The 18,385-nt window shown below is 47.5% G+C and overlaps 2 protein-coding genes across 4 annotated transcripts; both read left to right on the top strand.

Annotated features, from left to right (window-relative positions):
* The first annotated feature begins 4,159 nt into the window (after positions 1–4,159).
* rbp4l (retinol binding protein 4, like) lies at positions 4,160–5,410 on the top strand. Its single transcript, XM_084687006.1, has 4 exons — positions 4,160–4,276; positions 4,408–4,580; positions 4,773–4,885; positions 5,000–5,410. The coding sequence occupies exons 1-4, from the start codon at positions 4,160–4,162 to the stop codon at positions 5,221–5,223; spliced, it is 627 nt and encodes a 208-aa protein (XP_084543132.1). The 3' UTR covers positions 5,224–5,410.
* A 4,560-nt stretch (positions 5,411–9,970) lies between these two features.
* On the top strand, positions 9,971–17,127 carry slc26a1 (solute carrier family 26 member 1). Of its 3 annotated transcripts, XM_084687917.1 has the most exons (5): positions 9,971–10,053; positions 10,869–11,003; positions 13,658–14,302; positions 14,471–14,694; positions 14,793–17,127. In XM_084687917.1, the coding sequence occupies exons 3-5, from the start codon at positions 13,733–13,735 to the stop codon at positions 16,126–16,128; spliced, it is 2,130 nt and encodes a 709-aa protein (XP_084544043.1). In that variant the 5' UTR covers positions 9,971–10,053; positions 10,869–11,003; positions 13,658–13,732; the 3' UTR covers positions 16,129–17,127. The 3 variants fall into 3 exon arrangements, with proteins under 3 accessions (XP_084544043.1, XP_084544042.1, XP_084544044.1); XM_084687916.1 differs by lacking the exons at positions 9,971–10,053; positions 10,869–11,003 and adding an exon at positions 11,424–12,209; XM_084687918.1 differs by lacking the exons at positions 9,971–10,053; positions 10,869–11,003 and having other exon boundaries at positions 12,363–14,302.
* Positions 17,128–18,385: the final 1,258 nt, after the last annotated feature.

Genomic DNA, 18,385 nt, shown 5'->3' with positions numbered 1-18,385 from the left:
GAGGAGGCATACTCTGGGAAAACACTGTCCTAAAACAGTTACTGGTGTGTTTATCTGAGTGTGTGTGTTCCTGAGGATGTGTGTGTGTTCCCCTGGTCTCATCGAGGCCGGTAGGCCCACAAGCTCTTTAAGTTCTTATTAAAAAAGGACTCTTCACTGATAAGCCCTATTTAGTTAGGCCACTAGCTGATTATCTCAGCACCCAACCCTCCTCTCACCTTTCTAACACTGTCTGGCCAGTCCTCGTGCAACTGGACTTCAGCAAACACAGCCTAGTTGGCTTTTACAGACAATCACAGGCTAATTAGCTTTCACATTTTGAGAAAATCACAGGCTAATTAGCCTTCACATTTTGAGAAAATCACAGGCTAATTAGCCTTCACATTTTGAGAAAATCACAGGCTAATTAGCCTTCACATTTTGAGAAAATCACAGGCTAATTAGCCTTCACATTTTGAGAAAATCACAGGCTAATTAGCCTTCACATTTTGAGAAAATCACAGGCTAATTAGCTTTCACGCAAAAAACAGGCTTGTTACAGTGGACTTGACATTGACATACAGGCTCGTTAGCTTTCACATCCAACACAAACCCGGGCTGCTTAGACTTCAAAAACAAAGATAGCTGCAGTCACATTGCTTTAGCCCTGAGACATCTTCCTATATGGTCTTACGCAATCCCTCAGTTGCTTCACAGACAACCAGTTTTGGAGAGCTGTCCAGGTAATAGGAGGGACAGAGGGAGACACAGAGTGGGCAGGAAGTTGGATGAGGGTCCGAGAAGGACAAGAGGGAGGGAGAGGCTGCTGGAGAAATATCTGTAATCCTTCGACTGAAAGAGAGCAGAGAAAACCTGTCTATATTAAGGACTCATAACCATCTTAAACAAAAGGTCACATGGATAAGCTGCTCACACTTACACATGCAGTGCCCAGGGCAGGGTAGGGCAGGACGGACAGACAGGCAGACAGACAGACAGACAGACAGACAGACAGGCAGGCAGGCAGGCAGGCAGGCAGGCAGACAGGCAGACAGACAGACAGACAGACAGACAGACAGACAGACAGACAGGCAGACAGACAGACAGACAGACAGACAGACAGACAGACAGACAGACAGACAGACAGACAGGCAGGCAGGCAGGCAGGCAGGCAGGCAGGCAGGCAGGCAGAGAAGCCAGTAGAGGCAGAACAAGAGAGACAGACAGATTGTTAGGCAGGTAGGCAGGTAAGGGGAAAGGCTGTATATTAGCCCACCTAGATTATATGAGAATCAGCAGAAGTACTTCATGGGTTTAGATCTAAAGACTATGTGACACATATCTGGTATCTAATTGTACATTTAGCGACGGTAATTGTCACTAACTGTTGCCTCCTTGTGGCCAAATCTCTGTACTGCCCCTCTGAGTAAAGGCCACCTTAGACTCTGAAGATGAGTTGTATTTTGAGACCATAAGCTATTTACATTTCTCCTATTGAGAGACCTTAGATTATTTAGATGTGTCACAGGGAGATATGGTCTCCTTAGAGTAATGAGATGTGTCCTATTGAGAGATAGCCACCGGACACTATTGAGATGTTTCCCATTGAGAGATGGTCACCTTAGACTATTGAGAGACCATATGCCATTAAGATGTGTCTTATTGAGAAGAGGCCACATAAGACTATCCTCTACAGGTGGAAAAGGAGTCTGACCAGGTTCCTCTGGTCCATGTGGCGATCCAGCCGGAAGGAAATCCTGCCACCCAGCAGGTGGTGTGATACTCTGGTACAGCGCTAGATGGCAGTAGACTGCTGTTCTTGTCCCAGATCTTCAAGATCCATTGAACCCTTCAGAGCATGTTAACGTTCAGCTCGATTGACCACTGTGCTCATGTTATGGTCAACCAGTCAGATCAACTTTTCTTGTCCAGAAAAAGAGAGCATCCTGCATGTGTAGGTGTGGTACAGAGCAGAGTTTGGCTCTTGGAGGAGCCTGTGTAAGCAAGATCATCTGTCTGGGATCTCAATGTCTCTTAGCCTCAGGGGTCGACAAAGTTCACTTACGATCTCTTCTACCCACCTGAATGGATGACAATGCTGTCATATAACTCAGCGATGACTTCAAGAATTTAACTCTGTCTACATGCACATACAGTTCACATAAGAGTAGTTTATTTGTATGATTTTATTGACAGAACTTGTGACAAGGAGCATGATGAATAATTTGTTCTACTTGATTGTACCTAATTATATTTAATTTACATAGTACATAATTGTACTTCTTGCAAATGGAAAATTAACTTGAAAATACAGGAATAAGGACAGATTTGTGTACGTGTGTAAGATGCAGACATCACCATGGTAGTTCATTGTCTGTCTGTCCCCTGCTAACTAACACCCCACCAGTTCAGCCAGTCAGCTGAACTTCTAGAAACGTCTGGCCTTCCTGGCAGTGTGCGTTTCCGTTGTACAGCTAAAGGTTCCACAGATATATGTAGATTGAAAACAATGGACCCCTAACCCATGAGTGAACCACAACATAAAGAGTGTTAAGCTGCTTTGAGTAAGTGTGTGTGTGTATTAGTACTTTGTGTGTGGGTGCAGTTCAATGTGTGTATGCGTGTGTTGGTACAGTATGTGTAGGTATTGTGTGGGATTAGCTCCCTGCCTCAGGGTTGTTATGTAACACTGCTAACCTTACGCCAATCCTCAACCCCTAGGATCCTTGGCCACCTGTCCCCGAGGCAGGTCTGTAGTTGACTGCACACAACACTGACTAGGCCTTTCCCTTGAACACACACACACACACACACACACACACACTTGGAGAAACAATCACACAGAGTCACAGTATGGATACAGTATTGATCCGTTCCAGTTCAGTCCCATAACATCTCTCTCAGCTGGTCAGGAAGGGGACCTGATATCTGTATGGCACTGACAGGGCCATACAGATATCTCTTGGAGGGAGAGCTCTATCACTCATCAGTCAGCTATGGACTGAGGGGGAAGCCCCCTTGGTCACTGGTGGTGTCCTGGGCCTGGGGGGTGAGACCTGGGTTCAAGGTCCACAGGGCCTCGTGCTGCAGCAGAACAGGAGGGCTTACAGATGGTGGAGCACATGGCCGTTAGAGCTGGACGCCACACGTACTCTACAACAAAGGCTTTGGCCTTTTTTGTTGTAGTGCCTGTGTATTTGGCTGATACACACCATGAGAGTATGTTTATTTGTGGGTGTCTGTGTGTTGGTATGGTGCGTGCTCATGTCGTTGAATGTGTGTGCGTGTGTTTGCACGTTTGGGTGTGTGTGTCTGTGTTTGTATCAGTGTGTCTCTACACACAGTTACATAAAGCTTTGATTGTTTTTACAGTAAACGTGGGCTGAAGTGAAGGCAGATTACTGTAAGGATTTTCGCCAACCGGATTACTCCCAAGATTTAAGCACCTTATTTAGTTACAAGAAGTGAACAGCAGAGCTAAACCTGTCTGTGCAGCCGTATATAAGGACCCCACTCACAGTCTGGACCCTGTGGAGAAAACCCCTCTCTGACATCCTCATCTCTGCTGCTCTTCTCTCTGCACCTGCACACACTCAGGTAAGAGGCTGCTATCTGCGTCAAAATCCATGAACGGTTGGCGAACACAGATGTTGTGGGTGAACACGACTCTCGTACCTTGCGGGTTTGAGTAGGAGCTTGATGGTCATTCATCTCGATAGTTCTCATACAGCATTCGTAATCTTGGATTTTCAAAGAAGTGTGTTTGGACAGCTCCGGTCAGCTCCGGTCAGCTCCGGTCAGCTCTGGTCCCGAAAGGCTCTGTGAGGAAGAACAGAATGTACACTGATAAGGACATGGAACCAGAGTGTTTACTACATTCCTGCTAGGAAGTCTTTGATGCTATCCTACATTCCTCATCTTCACACTGTGTGCTGCAGTAAGGAATAGCAACATTGCAGATAGCTACAGTGTTCTCACTTCCTGCTTCCCTGCTCCTTCTGGTACCCTGCTCCTTTCTCCTCCTCCTCCTGCCCTCCTCCTGCCCTCTTCCTCCTCCTATCCCCCTCCTCCAACCCTGCTCCCCTCCTCCTCCTCCTACCCTGCTCCCCTCCTCCTCCTCCTACCCTGCTCCCCTTCTCCTCCTCCTGCCCTGCTCCTCTGCTCCTCCCTGTGTCGCAGCATGGAGTTCTCCAAGACGGCCCTGCTGATGGTCCTCCTGGCCTACGTGGAGCGCTGCTGGGCTGCCTCCTGCGTGGTGGACAGCTTCACCGTCAAACAAGACTTCGACCCCAAGAGGGTGAGTCTCTGCCTTAACTCACATCACCTCCGCACAGCTCTCTACAGCCTGGTGGGGTCACAGCTCTGAGATCCAGGAGCCTCCCTCTCTCTCTCTCGCTCTTTTTCTCTCTTTGTAGTCAGGTGTCTTAACATCCTTTGTGTCACTGTTCCCCCTTTCTTCTGCAGTATGCTGGGAAGTGGTATGCCCTTCAGAAGAAGGATCCAGAAGGTCTGTTTCTGCAGGACAACATCTCCGCCGAGTACACCATTGACGACGATGGCACCATGACCGCCTCCTCCAAGGGCCGTGTCACACTCTTTGGGTATGTCTAAGGGGGTGTGGCTACATGTGGCGGGGCGGAGCTACACACAACACACAATGTGTTCTGTTTTAACCATGGGACCAGAGCGCGTCTCTGCTGTCACAGTACAGGGAGGCAAGTTGTGTCTGCCATTTGGGTTGGACTAGGAGAATAGGATGTCTAATGAGGGTTAATGTGTGTGTGTGTGCCCAGGTTCTGGGTTGTGTGTGCTGACATGGCTGCCCAGTACACCGTCCCTGACCCGTCCAATCCCGGCAAGATGTTTATGAACTACCAAGGCCTGGCCAGCTACCTCTCCAGCGGAGGTCAGTGAAACACACACATCCTCTCAAACTGATTCCACGACACACACACACACACCACACACATGCACACACACACACACTGCCAGTCTGACTATCCTGCCTCGCCATCTCTAGGTGACAACTACTGGGTGATCGACACAGACTATGACAACTACGCCATCACCTACGCCTGCCGCACCCTGAAGGACGACGGCAGCTGTGAGGACGGCTACGCCCTGATCTTCTCCAGGAACCCTCGAGGCCTGGCCCCGGCCATCCAGCGGCTGGTCAGGCAGAAGCAGGAGGAGATCTGCATGGTGGGGCAGTTCCAGCCTGTGCTGCAGTCTGGAGCCTGCTAGACTGGGGGAGTGTTTGATTAGCAGAGCCTGGGCAGCCCTGAGCCTTGTTATGGGTGGAGCCTGGGCAAGTCCGACAGTGCTGTGGAGATGCAGATAGATGTTGGTGGGAGGGGTTAAGGGGGGGGGCAGGTGAGGCCCGACAATAATCCCCCACCGCTCTCCTCGTCTCAAGTGAACCGTATCAAGTGTCAAGTGTTCAGTGTGTGAAAATAAACGTGTTCTTTTGTAAACAAACCTCTGTGATTGTGACTCTGTGGGTTGTTATCCGAGCGTGCTACTACTGACAGATGCACAGAACACAACATAGCAGACCAGAGCAGAGTAGAGGAGAGCAGAGCAAAGTATAGTAGAGCAGAGTAGAGCAGAACATATCAGAAAAGAGCTGAGCGTGTTCCAAGAGCTCTTATCTCCTCCTCTCTGGCCAGACCAGCCACCAGGGGTCCATGGACACAGATGACCTAATAGACTACTTGTTAGCTCAGCCAATAACCAGATGGTGAAGTGTACACATCACAACTCAGGGCTCGTCTGATCTGGTCTGATCCTGCGGACCTTGGGGCTCGTCTGATCTGGTCTGTTAATGCTGCAAATTAAATCAGCTGACACTGTCTGGCCAGGTCTTCAGAGAGCCCATTTATCCACTTAGTTAGTTAGTACTGAGCTGCAAATCATTGAGAAAACAATGTTACACAACTTTTGTCAGACTCACACACACATGGACTGGTTAGTCATGACATCAAGACTGGTGCCTGTATGTTTGTGGTACCATAGCAGGTGTAATCTGTAGAAGGTTATATAACTACAGTCCATTGAAATACTTCAATGTAACAGATCATATACGTCTGAGGATGATTAAGATTGATTTAAAGGCTGTATTGAGGCTGACAGAAGGTTCTGGAGAGGAGGCGACCAGACTCTCTGTCCTGATGGAGTTAAGGTGTTCAGTTTCAGATGGTTCCAGTACATTCTGAGCCTATTGCTTTTGTTGTTGTCCATTGACCAGATGGTCATCTTCTGACGTCTACCAAGGGATGATTTGTTTGAGGTAAGAATATAACAGGATCATAGTGCTCTGTGGAGCTCACTGCATGAGTGGGTGTACCATGTAGGCTGAGGCCTATCTGCACTGCCTTGGGTGTAAATCTAGCCCAGGTCCTTTGCTGCATCTCATATCATCTCCTCTCTCTCTTCCTATATTTACTGTCTCTCTCGTCCATCACTATAAAAAATAATAAAGGCAGAAATGCCCTTTCTTTATTTCTTAAAAAACGGTTCTCATCACACAGAGTGAAAGAGAGAGAAATAAAGAGAGACATAAAAAAGTAATTGCTTACCAGATCTTGGAACCCTGATACAGTAGTTAGCTGAGTACAGTAAGTGTACTAGATTCATCATCAAAAGATCTCATTTAGTCTGGATCCTTGGTGCACGAGCATTTCTATGGATTCAGGAAACATTCAGAGGTAAAGTAATGTGTCCAGCAGATTGCAAGAGGACTTTCTGCTCTGTCTAACCAGCGCTGGGCTGCTTCCTGTTTGTCTTAATGACAAATCAGCAACATGATCCTGAGAACAAAGAACCCAACACCCATCTTTAATTCTAAGAACCAAGAAAACATTCTACACAATAACAAACTGAACCCTTTTCTAGGACGTTGTTTCCTATTTCAGGGAAACTGATGTCCATGGATGCAACACCAGCAGGGATCTCTAATGGGACACAGCGCCCCCTGGTGAAAATTCATGTTTTATGTTTTAAGTATTTTGACGGTTTGAAAGTGTGTATGCTTGACGTAATGTGTTCTAAAATGTTCTAGTTCTTCATAGGTGGGACGTACTGTCTGCCTGCCCTATTATGCAGTAGCAGTTTTAGGCAAGGGTGAACCGGGCAGCCGCCTGGGGCGGCATGAAGTGGGGGTGGCAAGTGCCCAGGAACAAGTTAAATAAACCCTCCCGCTATCCCTTGAGTTTCAAATGCACTACCAGCAAACAGTGTCAACCGCGACACGTCATATCACTGTGTTGTGGTTGTCAGGGAGGGAGGGGGCCCAGGGTGTTGTCCTGAGGGGGGGGGGGGGGGGGTGTAAACCTTGCCCCTTGCCCGGGGTGCCAAATGTGAACAGTAGACCTCACTAGCAGTGGACCGCCACTGCTAGTATGTCCCTGTGGCCTGTGTTTATGAGGTTCATCGATCATCATTGACTTGGACTATCACCTAGACTTCCTTCATACAAACTTTACCAGCTCTACTGGCTGGCCAAAACACATGCACTGTGAAATGTATAATAAAACAGCTAACTCCTTAGAATGCCCAAAAGGTGTGATTCGGGTCTAAAAAAAACAGCCTGCTTACTGATAGCCCATGGCTGCTTACCACTGGCTGCCTGCTTGTGGACAGTCCGCATGGCTGTACTGCCATAGCTTAAGATCTGGTCTTAGCCCTACTAGCTGCTAACAACCACTGCTAAAGCACATTACACTACTGTAGGACCATAAAACCTGATTCAATGTTCAACTGGTAGGAACATTAAACTGCTAAGTCAGTTGTCCTTTTCTGAAATCATTCATTCATGTCTGTCTCCATCTCTCCTCTACGACTGAACTGCACAGCCAATAACTAACCCAGTGTTACGGCAGCTCTGAATGGATGACCTCGTCAGGTCCATAATATCTCACTGTGATGAAATATTTTATCTTTACAACATCAAAAGGAACTACTGCTGAGCTATATAAAGCTTCAGCCATCACCTTTAGCTGATAATGACTGAGAGGACAGAGCGAGAGAGGCCCAGACCCACTGTACCTTTGAAAGAGAGAGAGAGTAATGGAGAGGGCGAGACAGGGAAAGTGAGGGAGAAAAAGAGAGGGAGTGAGAGACCATGAGAGAGAAATAGAGAGAGAGATCGGCAGATCTTGGTTCTCATCCTCCTAAATGACAGATCATTCACCCAGGTCATGTAATGATATACATGTGGCTCAACTATTTTATTGTCCACATACCATCCCCAATGACCTAGAACCTAAACACCACACTCTGGAACCGAACCATATTCTGTTCTGTCCTTCACTTTGGATAAAAGTGTCTGCTAACTGAGTGCAATATTATGATGATTAAGATATGGAGGTGTATTGCACATCTTCATAGTGTCCAGTCGGCAGCTACTGTAGCGAGCTAATTATGGGAAACGTTTACATAAGACTGCAATCAACGTTGTTTGGATGGTATTTATATTTTTCATGCTGATTTCATTGTTCACACTCTGATAACACACACCTTTGGACTATCAGCGAACCAATTGGTCTAATGACTTAATGGCTGATCATGTACTGTTTGTGGTGTGTGACTGTTGGACAGAGGGGCAGACGGAGGGTAGGGAGAACGGAGAGAGGGAAGGGGGGTGGAGGAGCCAAAAGGTGTCTTCCTGATATGTCATACTTGACAAACAGTTAGCTTTTTCACTCTTTGGTTAACCTCATTCAAATATTTACTGGGCTCCGGTGAACAAACACTTCACTTTCTACAAGTAACTAAAGTGTCAAAGATGTTTAACCCAGAGGCGTTGTTAGACATAAAACTCGACTGGGGCACAGGCCCCTGTTCATATCCCTTTTTTTGTCTTTTAAACTTACTGCGCACAATGCACTACTAGGCTATAGAAATTCCTCCTTGCTTAACCCACTAATATACAACAGTATAGGGACGTAAGTTTGATAACAGCTTTGGTAGGGACATCAATAGTTACTGCGAGCACGCACATTTGTTTCGCATTCATTTGAGCACAAATACTGAATATTGAGCTTCATGTAATATTATTTTTATGTTTTAGTCAAAAAAGGGTGTTTTAGTCAAAGATTAGGCCTGTCATTTAGAAACTTTCTTTAGTTTTGTAATGTTTTCTTAGCCGACCTCAATTCTGACTTGTGTGCCGAGTCCAACACCTGGACTTCTGTGTGCTGCAGTGGCTATTTGGCAAGCTCAGAAGATCGCTCTGACATGGAATTCTGCATGCATCGGTTTGTATTTTTGGTTAAACACTTTTATTTAAACACCTTTTTTCCGGGAATCTAAATTAATGCACTGACTAATAAAGTAAATTTTGAAAACTCAAACTTTAGATTTTACTGGGGCACAGCAGATTTATAGTGGGGCACATGCCCCAGTAAAAAGGGTCTAACGACGCCCCTGGGTTTAACATCTGCTCTGTTTTGGCCCCTCCCTTCCTCCATCCATCCTTTTTCCTCTCCTTTCGTGTGTGTCCAAGTAAGCAAGCAGAATGGCAGAGAGCATGGCAGGCAGGCCAGAACAGTGTCCATCACACAGTTAGACGTCTCGCAGACAGGTTCAACAAACAAGGTTTTGTTGGATAAACAGGCCGTTTTCTTTGAAATTTCCCTTGGTGATCGGAGCCGTTCAAGGAGAAGGCAGAAGCCGTGTCACTGAGCAGGACACCTCTCTGTGTCAGCAGTCTTTTCTCCTGCAGTGTGCAGGACATATGCATATAGCCACTGTTCCATTCATTGTGTCTGACACACAAGTACACAAGTACACAAACACACACACACGCACACTATTACATATCCACATACATGAACGGCTGCGTTCGTCTCCATGGGAACCCCTGAGCAGCGTCGTCCCTCCCCCTCCCTCTGTGTCGCTCATTGAACAAGAATCCAAGGGGGCCTGGATGAGAACGAGGCTGCTGATCCCAGCATGCCTTGCAGTGAGTGACAGCAGGAAGCAGGAAGTATTATCGGAGAGTGGGCTGCAGTAGCAGAGGCATGGCTGAGCCTGCTTCGTTCTCACGTCGGTGTAGCTGCTCCTGCTGCTGGGGTGAGTACACACTCACTCACACTCACACTCTACCACAACATGAGGTCTGGGGCTGTGCATGCAGCATGCAGACATTCTGAGGCGAGACGATTGAGGCTGGTTGATTTAAAGGGACAGTACACTAATGCTCTGGGAGCATATGACATCCTGACTCCTTTCAAATAAACGACCAACAAGCAGGTTGTGGTATTTAGCCTACATGAGGAGCTGAAAATAAAACGAAGCTGGAGGGAGGAGGGGGATGGGAAGGGTCCAAAAGAGAGAGAGAGAGAGAGAGAGAGAGAGAGGTGGAGTGCCACGTCCCCATCAGTTATACAATACTGCTATTCACCATGGAGTGTGCAGCCACACACACAAACACACACATGAATGAATGCATGAGCAGTTTAGTTTCATAAAGTGTGCATTCACTACTCTCGGGCAGTCTATGACTGTAGCCTGTGACCTACACCACACTACCGTACCCCCCCCCCCCCACACACACACACACACACACATACACACACACACATACACCTTCCAGCCCTTCAGCCAGGATGACTTGAGTAATGGCTCAACACGATGGTAGTAAATAGTCTGGCACAAATCGATTCCCCCACACTCACACACATACGCTTCTCATAAGACTTCACAGTAGATTAACAATATGTGCGGTATTTCCTGGAGGCGCTGTGAGGGGCCTTCACCCAGAGCAGGGGGTTGCTCTCAACTACCTTGATGGGGAGTTTATGTATTGGATTCATTCAGCATTGCCTGTATCCAACTAACAACAACTGACTAACAAACAGTTTCTGTGTGAATGTCTCTGAGTGAAGATGGCGGTCGCCACAGAGGGGAAGTAAAACATGACGTCCCTCAGTCCCTCACCTCCTGCAGGCACAGCTGGTTTAAACGACAGAGACCCTGCCTCCAATCTCCAATTCTACCCAGGTTGGAACGTTGACGCCATGGTAACTATTCAGAGTTCCACTGCAACTGTGTGAAGCGGGTTACACCTCCTCTTGCGCTTTGCATAGTAGGGCTGTGTTTGTGTGACATACGTATGCTAACTGGTTTTTCAGGATTCGTTTATATTTGAACATTGTTTGAGAGTCTGTACAGAGTGTGTGTGTTTGTTTGTGTATGTGTGAGTGTGTGTATGTCTATTCCATTACGTGTATATTCATTTCACACCAACTAACTTGTTCTCTGGGAACACTGCCAGAGGTAATGTTAGTTGCAGTCACGGTGATTCAGTGGGTTTCTCTCCTGCTGACTTACACACAGACGTCTGAGGACAGATGTGATCTGTCCCCTCAGGACAGTCACCTGAAAGAGGACAAATGTCAACATAGACAAACTACCCCAACCCCGTAGGTCTCTACGAGCAATATTGATCTATGTGTACGTATCTCTTATCCATCTTAAGTCCCTCGTCCACGGAGATTCCCCCCAGGATCCAGCTCTGGGGTGATCTACTTGGATGGAGGACATAAAAGATTTGTAAACATAGATCATATATCCGCCATCAGTAACAGTTAAATTTTTATGATTCAGTGCTAGACGGACACAGCATGGTCTGTCTGTCCTTCACCCTGTGATGTAACATTGGTGTAGCTATCAGCCAATCCATGGTGTATGCACACACCTCCTACTCTCGTCCACTAGTATGGGAGGGCCTGGGTGATCGCGGACATTCAGAACAGCCAGATAAGCACCTGCAATCAGTCAAACATTCACTACTTTCACCATGATTTGTCCAGACACTCTCACCCAGATAGATCATAGGAGGCAAGGCGGGGCTTCACAAACAAGCCGTCACTTTATAGATGACTGCCCTCCTGCCTCTGGCCGGTGAACCAATGGGACGGGGCTATACCAGGCAATGGGCGGTCCTCGTGGTGTTCATGCAACATAGTCTCAGAACACTTCCAGGGTGATCACTCTGGTTCCAGTACCAGGACGAAAGAGAGGACAAGAGAGAGTATACAAAAATGGAAAAGGAGAGATAAAAAAAGGACAAATGTGGAGAGAAAAATAGAGAGAGAGTTACCTGTAATTCCCCATGTTGGTGGTGTTGGAGTGATTGAGAGAAATTGTGCTCCAGGATCCTATAACTGACTCCAGAGGTCTGACTTTCTGAGCCTCCCTGTTTGGATCAATTCAGAGACTGACTGGTGAGTAGCTAATCCCTCCAAACTGAACAGACAGATTTGTTTCGCCATGGTGTGTACTGCATGGATTTTGGGCAGTTGTATCCAATTTGTTTGTGATCTGTGATGAATTATGTCAGATTAGATTGGGGTACAATGAAGTTGCCTTTAATTTGTTCAAAGCAGTCACTGAATAATATGGACTTGAGTCAATTTGCTCACTTGTCCAGCTATGGTAATCGTCTCTAGTGAAGGGGAGAGGAGGAGAGTACACATGTTGGGGCTGTGTTGCCGCAGCCTGGATTAGAGAGGAGAGATGTGACTTGTGAGTTGTGTATGTGTGAACAGAGGAATATGTGAGTGAGTGAGTGAGTGAGTGAGTGAGTGAGTGAATGAGTGAATGAGTGAATGAGTGAGTGAGAGGATTGTTGATGCTGGTACAGGAAACAGAAGCAGAGATCAGAGCTCGTCAGTGGTCTGTAATGGCCTTCTGATAAGATCAGGATAAGACATGACAGAGCTCTCTCTATCAGTGGTAGTGTCTTGATGAAGCCTACCAGGGAGGTGACGGTGAGGTGGAAGAGGCCAGGGGGAGGACATGGGGAATGTCCAGCCTTGACTGGGAAACAGGGAAACACAGGATATTTAGATCAGCTATAGAACACAGGGAAATTGTGTGTGTTCTTACTGAAGCGTTTTACTAATAGTGATCGATTATGTTATCCTATTTAACATTTTACATATTAAATAAACCAATTTCTGATTTCTGATTTCTGATTTCTAACCTATTAACTGTCTGGGTCCAATAGGATTGGTTCTGGTCAACTGTGCAGTTCTGGGAATACCGAGATCAGAATCTGAATCAGAATACGTTTCATTTTGTATAAAGTATCTACATGTAATTATGCACTTACAAGGCATTTGGTTCAGATTTTAGCATGCTGCAGAATAGATGAGTTATAAAAAACAAGAGTATGAGTTTAGGAATGACTGATGAGTTGATTGGTTGGTTCCCAGACAGATCTGAGGAGTGTGGCTGGCAGATGAGTTAATGTCAACACCGTCACATACGGTCTCTGATAAGTGTTCCTGTCTCCAAGGTGCTGGCCAGGCTGTGTAGTACAGGACGGATGAGTGTTGGCGTCATAGCTGCACGGCTTGATCCAGGCTCTGTCTCAGTCTCTGAGGTTCAATCAGTGTTTCCTCACATCCAGATCTCTTTAAATCCCTGGATATCTGACAAGTTAGGGTTCATTTTGTTAATCAGTCATTTGATAAGAGACTGATGCAATCTCTATAGATGTAGCTGGATCTGTCAAAGTGTGTGTTTGTGTGTATGTGTGTGTGTACTTCAAAGTTGAGTGGAAGGTCAGTGTTTAATCGTTGTATCTGTTGGATCTGACGATCAAAGAGTCTCATGATCAAGTCTTTGTTGTGTCTGTGTGTATTTGGGTTTGTGTGTGTTTCCCCAGGAGCTTGGCTAAGAGGCCCACCCCCACTCCTCCTCAGCCCCCCTCCTGCCCCTCCCTCTTCAGTGGTCAGAGGCCATGGAGGCAGTTATGACCCCAGGGAGTTGTGTCCCGTCCCTGGAGCGCCGTGCTCGACAGCGTAAGCCCCCTCTGGAGGTGCTGAAGACCAAGGTGAAGCAGGGCCTGGCCTGCTCAGTACCCAGGGTTCGCTCCACCCTCACGGGCTTCTTCCCCGTGGTTCGCTGGCTGCCCCGCTACAAGCTCCGGGAGTACGCGTGGGGAGACGCCATGTCTGGCCTCATCGTGGGCATCATCCTGGTGCCCCAGGCCATCGCCTACTGCCTGCTAGCCGGGGTGGACCCCATCTACGGCCTCTACACCTCCTTCTTTGCCAACATCATCTACTTCTTCATGGGGACCTCCAAGCACGTGTCAGTGGGCATCTTCAGCCTGATGTCCCTGATGGTGGGCCAGGTGGTGGACAGGGAGGTGTTCTTGGCCGGTTATGACCTGAATGAGGTTGGGGCGTCGGCAGTTCTGAACGATAGTCTGCTCGTTAATGGAACCGCAGGAGGCCTGAAGGGGGAAAAGGAGTATTACGCCATCAGCATCGCTGCCGCTGTGACCTTCCTGGCTGGCATCTACCAGGTACTCTCACTGTGTTTGAGGGGTTGTGTGTGTGTGTGTGTGTGTGTGTGTGTGTGGATGCATGGATGAAAGGATGGGATTTGCAGGTGGATGGATGGATAAACAGAACTCTGAATGATGTACGACATGCAAACATGACCCCAAGCATCCCTGCCCCTCCCTGCTCAGGTGCTGATGGCGGTGTTCAGACTGGGCTTCGTCTCTGTCTTCCTCTCTGCCCCCATGTTGGACGGCTTCGCCACCGGGGCCTCCTTCACCATCCTGACCGTGCAGGCCAAGTACCTGCTGGGCCTCAAGATCCCCAGATACCAGGGCTACGGCACCGTGGTGGTCACCTGGATAAACATCTTCTCCAACATCCACCACACCAACCTCTGTGACCTCATCACCAGGTTAATACAGCTCCAAAAACGGAATAAAACAAGATTTGAAAAAAAGCTGACACATATGGAGCTCTGTGCTAACTCATGTTTCCTTCTTTGGTCCCCAGCGCCATCTGCATCTTTGTCCTGGTTGCCGGTAAGGAGCTTCAGGAACGCTACAAGGACCGTCTGAAGATCCCACTGCCCACGGAGTTGCTGGTGGTAGCGGGCGCCACACTGGCCTCCCACTTCGGCGACCTGCATGATCGCTATGACTCCAGCGTGTCAGGCCACATCCCCACAGGCTTCATCCCCCCCACGGTGCCCAACTTCGGCCTGATGCCCCGCGTGGCCCTGGACGCCATCCCGCTGGCTGTCATCAGCTTCGCCTTCACCGTCTCTCTCTCCGAGATGTTCGCCAAGAAGAACGGCTACACGGTGCGGCCCAACCAGGAGATGCTGGCCATCGGCTGCTGCAACATCATCCCCTCCTTCTTCCACTGCTTCACCACCAGTGCGGCGCTGGCTAAGACCATGGTGAAGGACTCCACGGGCTGCCAGACTCAGGTGTCGAGCCTGGTCAGCGCCCTGGTAGTCCTCCTGGTCCTCCTCTTCTTTGCACCGTACTTCCATGCCCTGCAGAAGTGTGTCCTGGCCTGCATCATCATCGTCAGCCTCCGCGGCGCCCTCAGGAAGTTCCGAGACGTTCCCAGCAAGTGGCGGGCGAGCAAGACGGACGCCGTGGTCTGGCTGGTTACCATGGCGGCCTCCGCCCTGATCACCGTCGAGCTGGGGCTGCTGGTGGGTGTGGTCTTCTCCATGATCTGCGTCATCTTCCAGACCCAGAACCCCAAAGTGTCTCTGCTGGGCCAGGCCGGGACCTCTGAACTGTTCGAGGACATTGCAGAGTACAAGGATTTGTCGGTGCCGTCCGGCGTCCGCATATTCCGTTTCCAGGCGCCGCTCTACTACGCCAACAAAGAAACCTTCCTAAAGTCCCTATACAAGGCCGTGGGCCTGGAGCCCTTTCTGGAGCTCACACGCAGGCGCAAGGCCCAGAAGAAGAACCTACGGGCTGCCAAACAGGCTGCGGCCAGCAGGGGGGACAAGACCAACGGAGATGCGATAGTCGGGCTGGTGAACGCAGACTTGCTGTTCCACACCATTGTCTTAGACTGCTCCTCCGTCCCCTTCATCGACTCGGCCGGCATGGGCACTCTGAAGGCAGTGCTGAAGGAGTACCAGGAGGTGGATGTGAGCGTGTTGCTGGCAGCGTGTAACACCAATGTCATCGACACCCTGAGGAGAGGGTCCTACTTTGGGAAGAATGACAAGGACATGGAAGGTTTGCTGTTCCACACGGTTCACTCTGCTGTTCTCTACGCCAGCGAGGTCGCCGGCACTGATGACAAATCAGCAGGCGACACATGGCCAGGTGAGCCAGCAGAGGACTCTGTGGTGTAGAGGAGGAGGAGGGTGTACTTGACCAGAAGTGTGGTGAAGGAAGGAACTAGTCCTGGCAGATCTGGATTCAACATATAACATAGTTTTCTAAATGAGTTGTTTATCCTGACAGTAAGACATCCTTCTCGATACAAACCTTTGCCTCAGGGGAAAAAGATTATAAAATAATTTAAAGGTTTTTCAATTATTCTTAAGAAAGTTGGCCCACAAGGATAACCAGAACATTCCATGCTCAAGGTTTCTTGAACTGATAGTATGTAATCAACAATGTATTGAATGTTAATCAAGGTGGTGAGGGAAGGTCGTTCAGGTGATGCCAATTCTGTGGTCTGCGGATGTATCGCCCTTATTCCCCTCCTCTGGAAGAGGTTTATATGTCAACGTAGAAATGGAGATAATCTTTATATGTTCTACAGGACTCTGACTAGGGACCAGTCATATGGAATTATGCCAAAGTAGCATAAAAGAGATCAAATGGGTTTGTTCTACTTTGCCCCCTAAGGCTGTAACATGCCAAACTGTTCACAAAAGAGCAATTGCCTTAATAGTTAGGCTACTTAAACTATGAGACGAACAACATATTGTGTGACTCGTGTCTGTAAAAAAATGCCAACAATCTGGAATAAGAATGACTGAAACCTTCCATAGATGTACCGTTCGATCATGTGTAACTGGATTACATGATCAGGATTTAAAAAATGCTGTTTATGTCATACCTGTAAAAAGACAGAGACTCGTTTTACTGTAAACCTGAATATTGTACAGCTTTTATGACTTTAATTTGTGTCAAGATTTTGGATCCTTTGGCATTAACTTACATTTGTAATCATTCTAATGTGTCAAGTAGTGTCACTTTATTGCTTTCTAGATAAAGGGGGAATGGGTGTGGTTGCACAATGTAACCGAGCAAAAAGTGACGACTGTTATTTGTTTTGTATCGATACACTCGTATCTTCTGCTTTTGATACATTACTGTAATAAAACCTTGGTTATTTGAAATTTGCATAACTCATTTTTTGTATTTTGTATTTGTATTTTTTCTATTGTATAACAGTGCACAATACTTTATAAAGACGAGTATTTGGACAAATTGGTCTGCTAAACTGCTCTCATCAACTTTACTCAGCTACATCTTAAATAGAACCGAGGTTGGAATCCATCCAGAGAGCGTTCCTGTTACGGCTGTTCCTGGACACAACGTAGGCCTACTTGCTAAGAATACAATAAAGGCATCTTCATATTTAAAGTTGCTTCAATAACTGTTAAAACTGTGTGAAAATCGGGGCCGGATCCAGGGGGGGGCTGGGGTGGGCTGCGCCCCCCCAGATTTCTGCCGCGCCCCCCCAGATTTCTGTCGCGCCCCCCCCCAAGCTCCTTCTGACTTCAGCCAAAATGGTTACATATTGAAGCTATGAAAAAGTCTGTTAGTGCTTTCAGTATAAGTTTCTTTTTTTACCAGTGATTGTCTGGTTTATAATGGGCAACGTATGTTAGAGCTCCGCATCCACGTTTACCTTTAAAAGTTAAATCAACCTCGAATCTCTTGCCACTCACTTGTTCTCGAAGTTATTGTTTATCAGTCTTTTGTGGAGGGCTTTTGACGAATAGTAAAGTGTAGCATTGGTGTTTAATGTTAGCCCCTGGAATTTCATACTTCTGTTTCAGTTGTAATCTTTATTTGAGATACACGGATTAAAGACGTTAACAGTGGTCGCTTCTTTTAGCTTCGTTAGCCATCGATTCTTGCGTGAATGTTTGTACCTACAAAGAAAAACCTTTTATCATGCATCGATTTCTGATCCCAAACCATGTACTACTGCCCCAGCGACAAGGGATATTAAACTCATACTCCAGAGCAGGCAGAGCGTGCTGGTCCAAGTGGAATCACTTCCCTGTCTTTCGGTACCAACGTTACCGCTGCTGGGTGAAGGCGAGCATGGTTTGAATCCAATGCGGCCTGTTCTGCAAACGTACCCCATACGCATTTTCATCCATGTCCTAGGCATCGCTCTCAAACTTGGTTAGAATACTCAGTCAAGCTACATGCATATTTCTGCTTCCCCTGTCGACAATTTGGAACCAGAAATGATTAAGACATCACCTTCATAGACAAACGTTTTACCAATTGGAAAACAGCAGCGGTTTATTTTACTTAGAGCTCAAAAAACTATTTTGCACTCAAATGAATGCCCCAAAATTTTGCTCGCGCTACTCCAAACGATCTTTCGAAGTTTTAATACCTTTAGGAAGCAGTTAG

Source organism: Hypomesus nipponensis, chromosome 22, assembly GCF_054491055.1.
Source record: "Hypomesus nipponensis isolate SF chromosome 22, ASM5449105v1, whole genome shotgun sequence".
NCBI lineage: Eukaryota > Metazoa > Chordata > Actinopteri > Osmeriformes > Osmeridae > Hypomesus > Hypomesus nipponensis.
The sequence above is the reverse complement of the archived record's forward strand: the minus strand, read 5'-3'. Positions and strand labels throughout refer to the sequence as shown.

What these genes read in the sequence shown, in the direction of transcription:
- rbp4l (XM_084687006.1), top strand. Translation starts at nt 4,160, where the DNA reads ATGGAGTTCTCCAAGACGGCCCTGCTGATGGTCCTCCTGGCCTACGTG. An exon ending in AAGACTTCGACCCCAAGAGG is followed by an intron (nt 4,277 to 4,407) that starts GTGAGTCTCTGC and finishes CAGGTGTCTTAA; the next exon opens with CATCCTTTGTGTCACTGTTC. An exon ending in CAGCTACCTCTCCAGCGGAG is followed by an intron (nt 4,886 to 4,999) that starts GTCAGTGAAACA and finishes CGCCATCTCTAG; the next exon opens with GTGACAACTACTGGGTGATC.
- slc26a1 (XM_084687917.1), top strand. Translation starts at nt 13,733, where the DNA reads ATGGAGGCAGTTATGACCCCAGGGAGTTGTGTCCCGTCCCTGGAGCGC. An exon ending in TCCTGGCTGGCATCTACCAG is followed by an intron (nt 14,303 to 14,470) that starts GTACTCTCACTG and finishes CTCCCTGCTCAG; the next exon opens with GTGCTGATGGCGGTGTTCAG. An exon ending in CTCTGTGACCTCATCACCAG is followed by an intron (nt 14,695 to 14,792) that starts GTTAATACAGCT and finishes TTTGGTCCCCAG; the next exon opens with CGCCATCTGCATCTTTGTCC.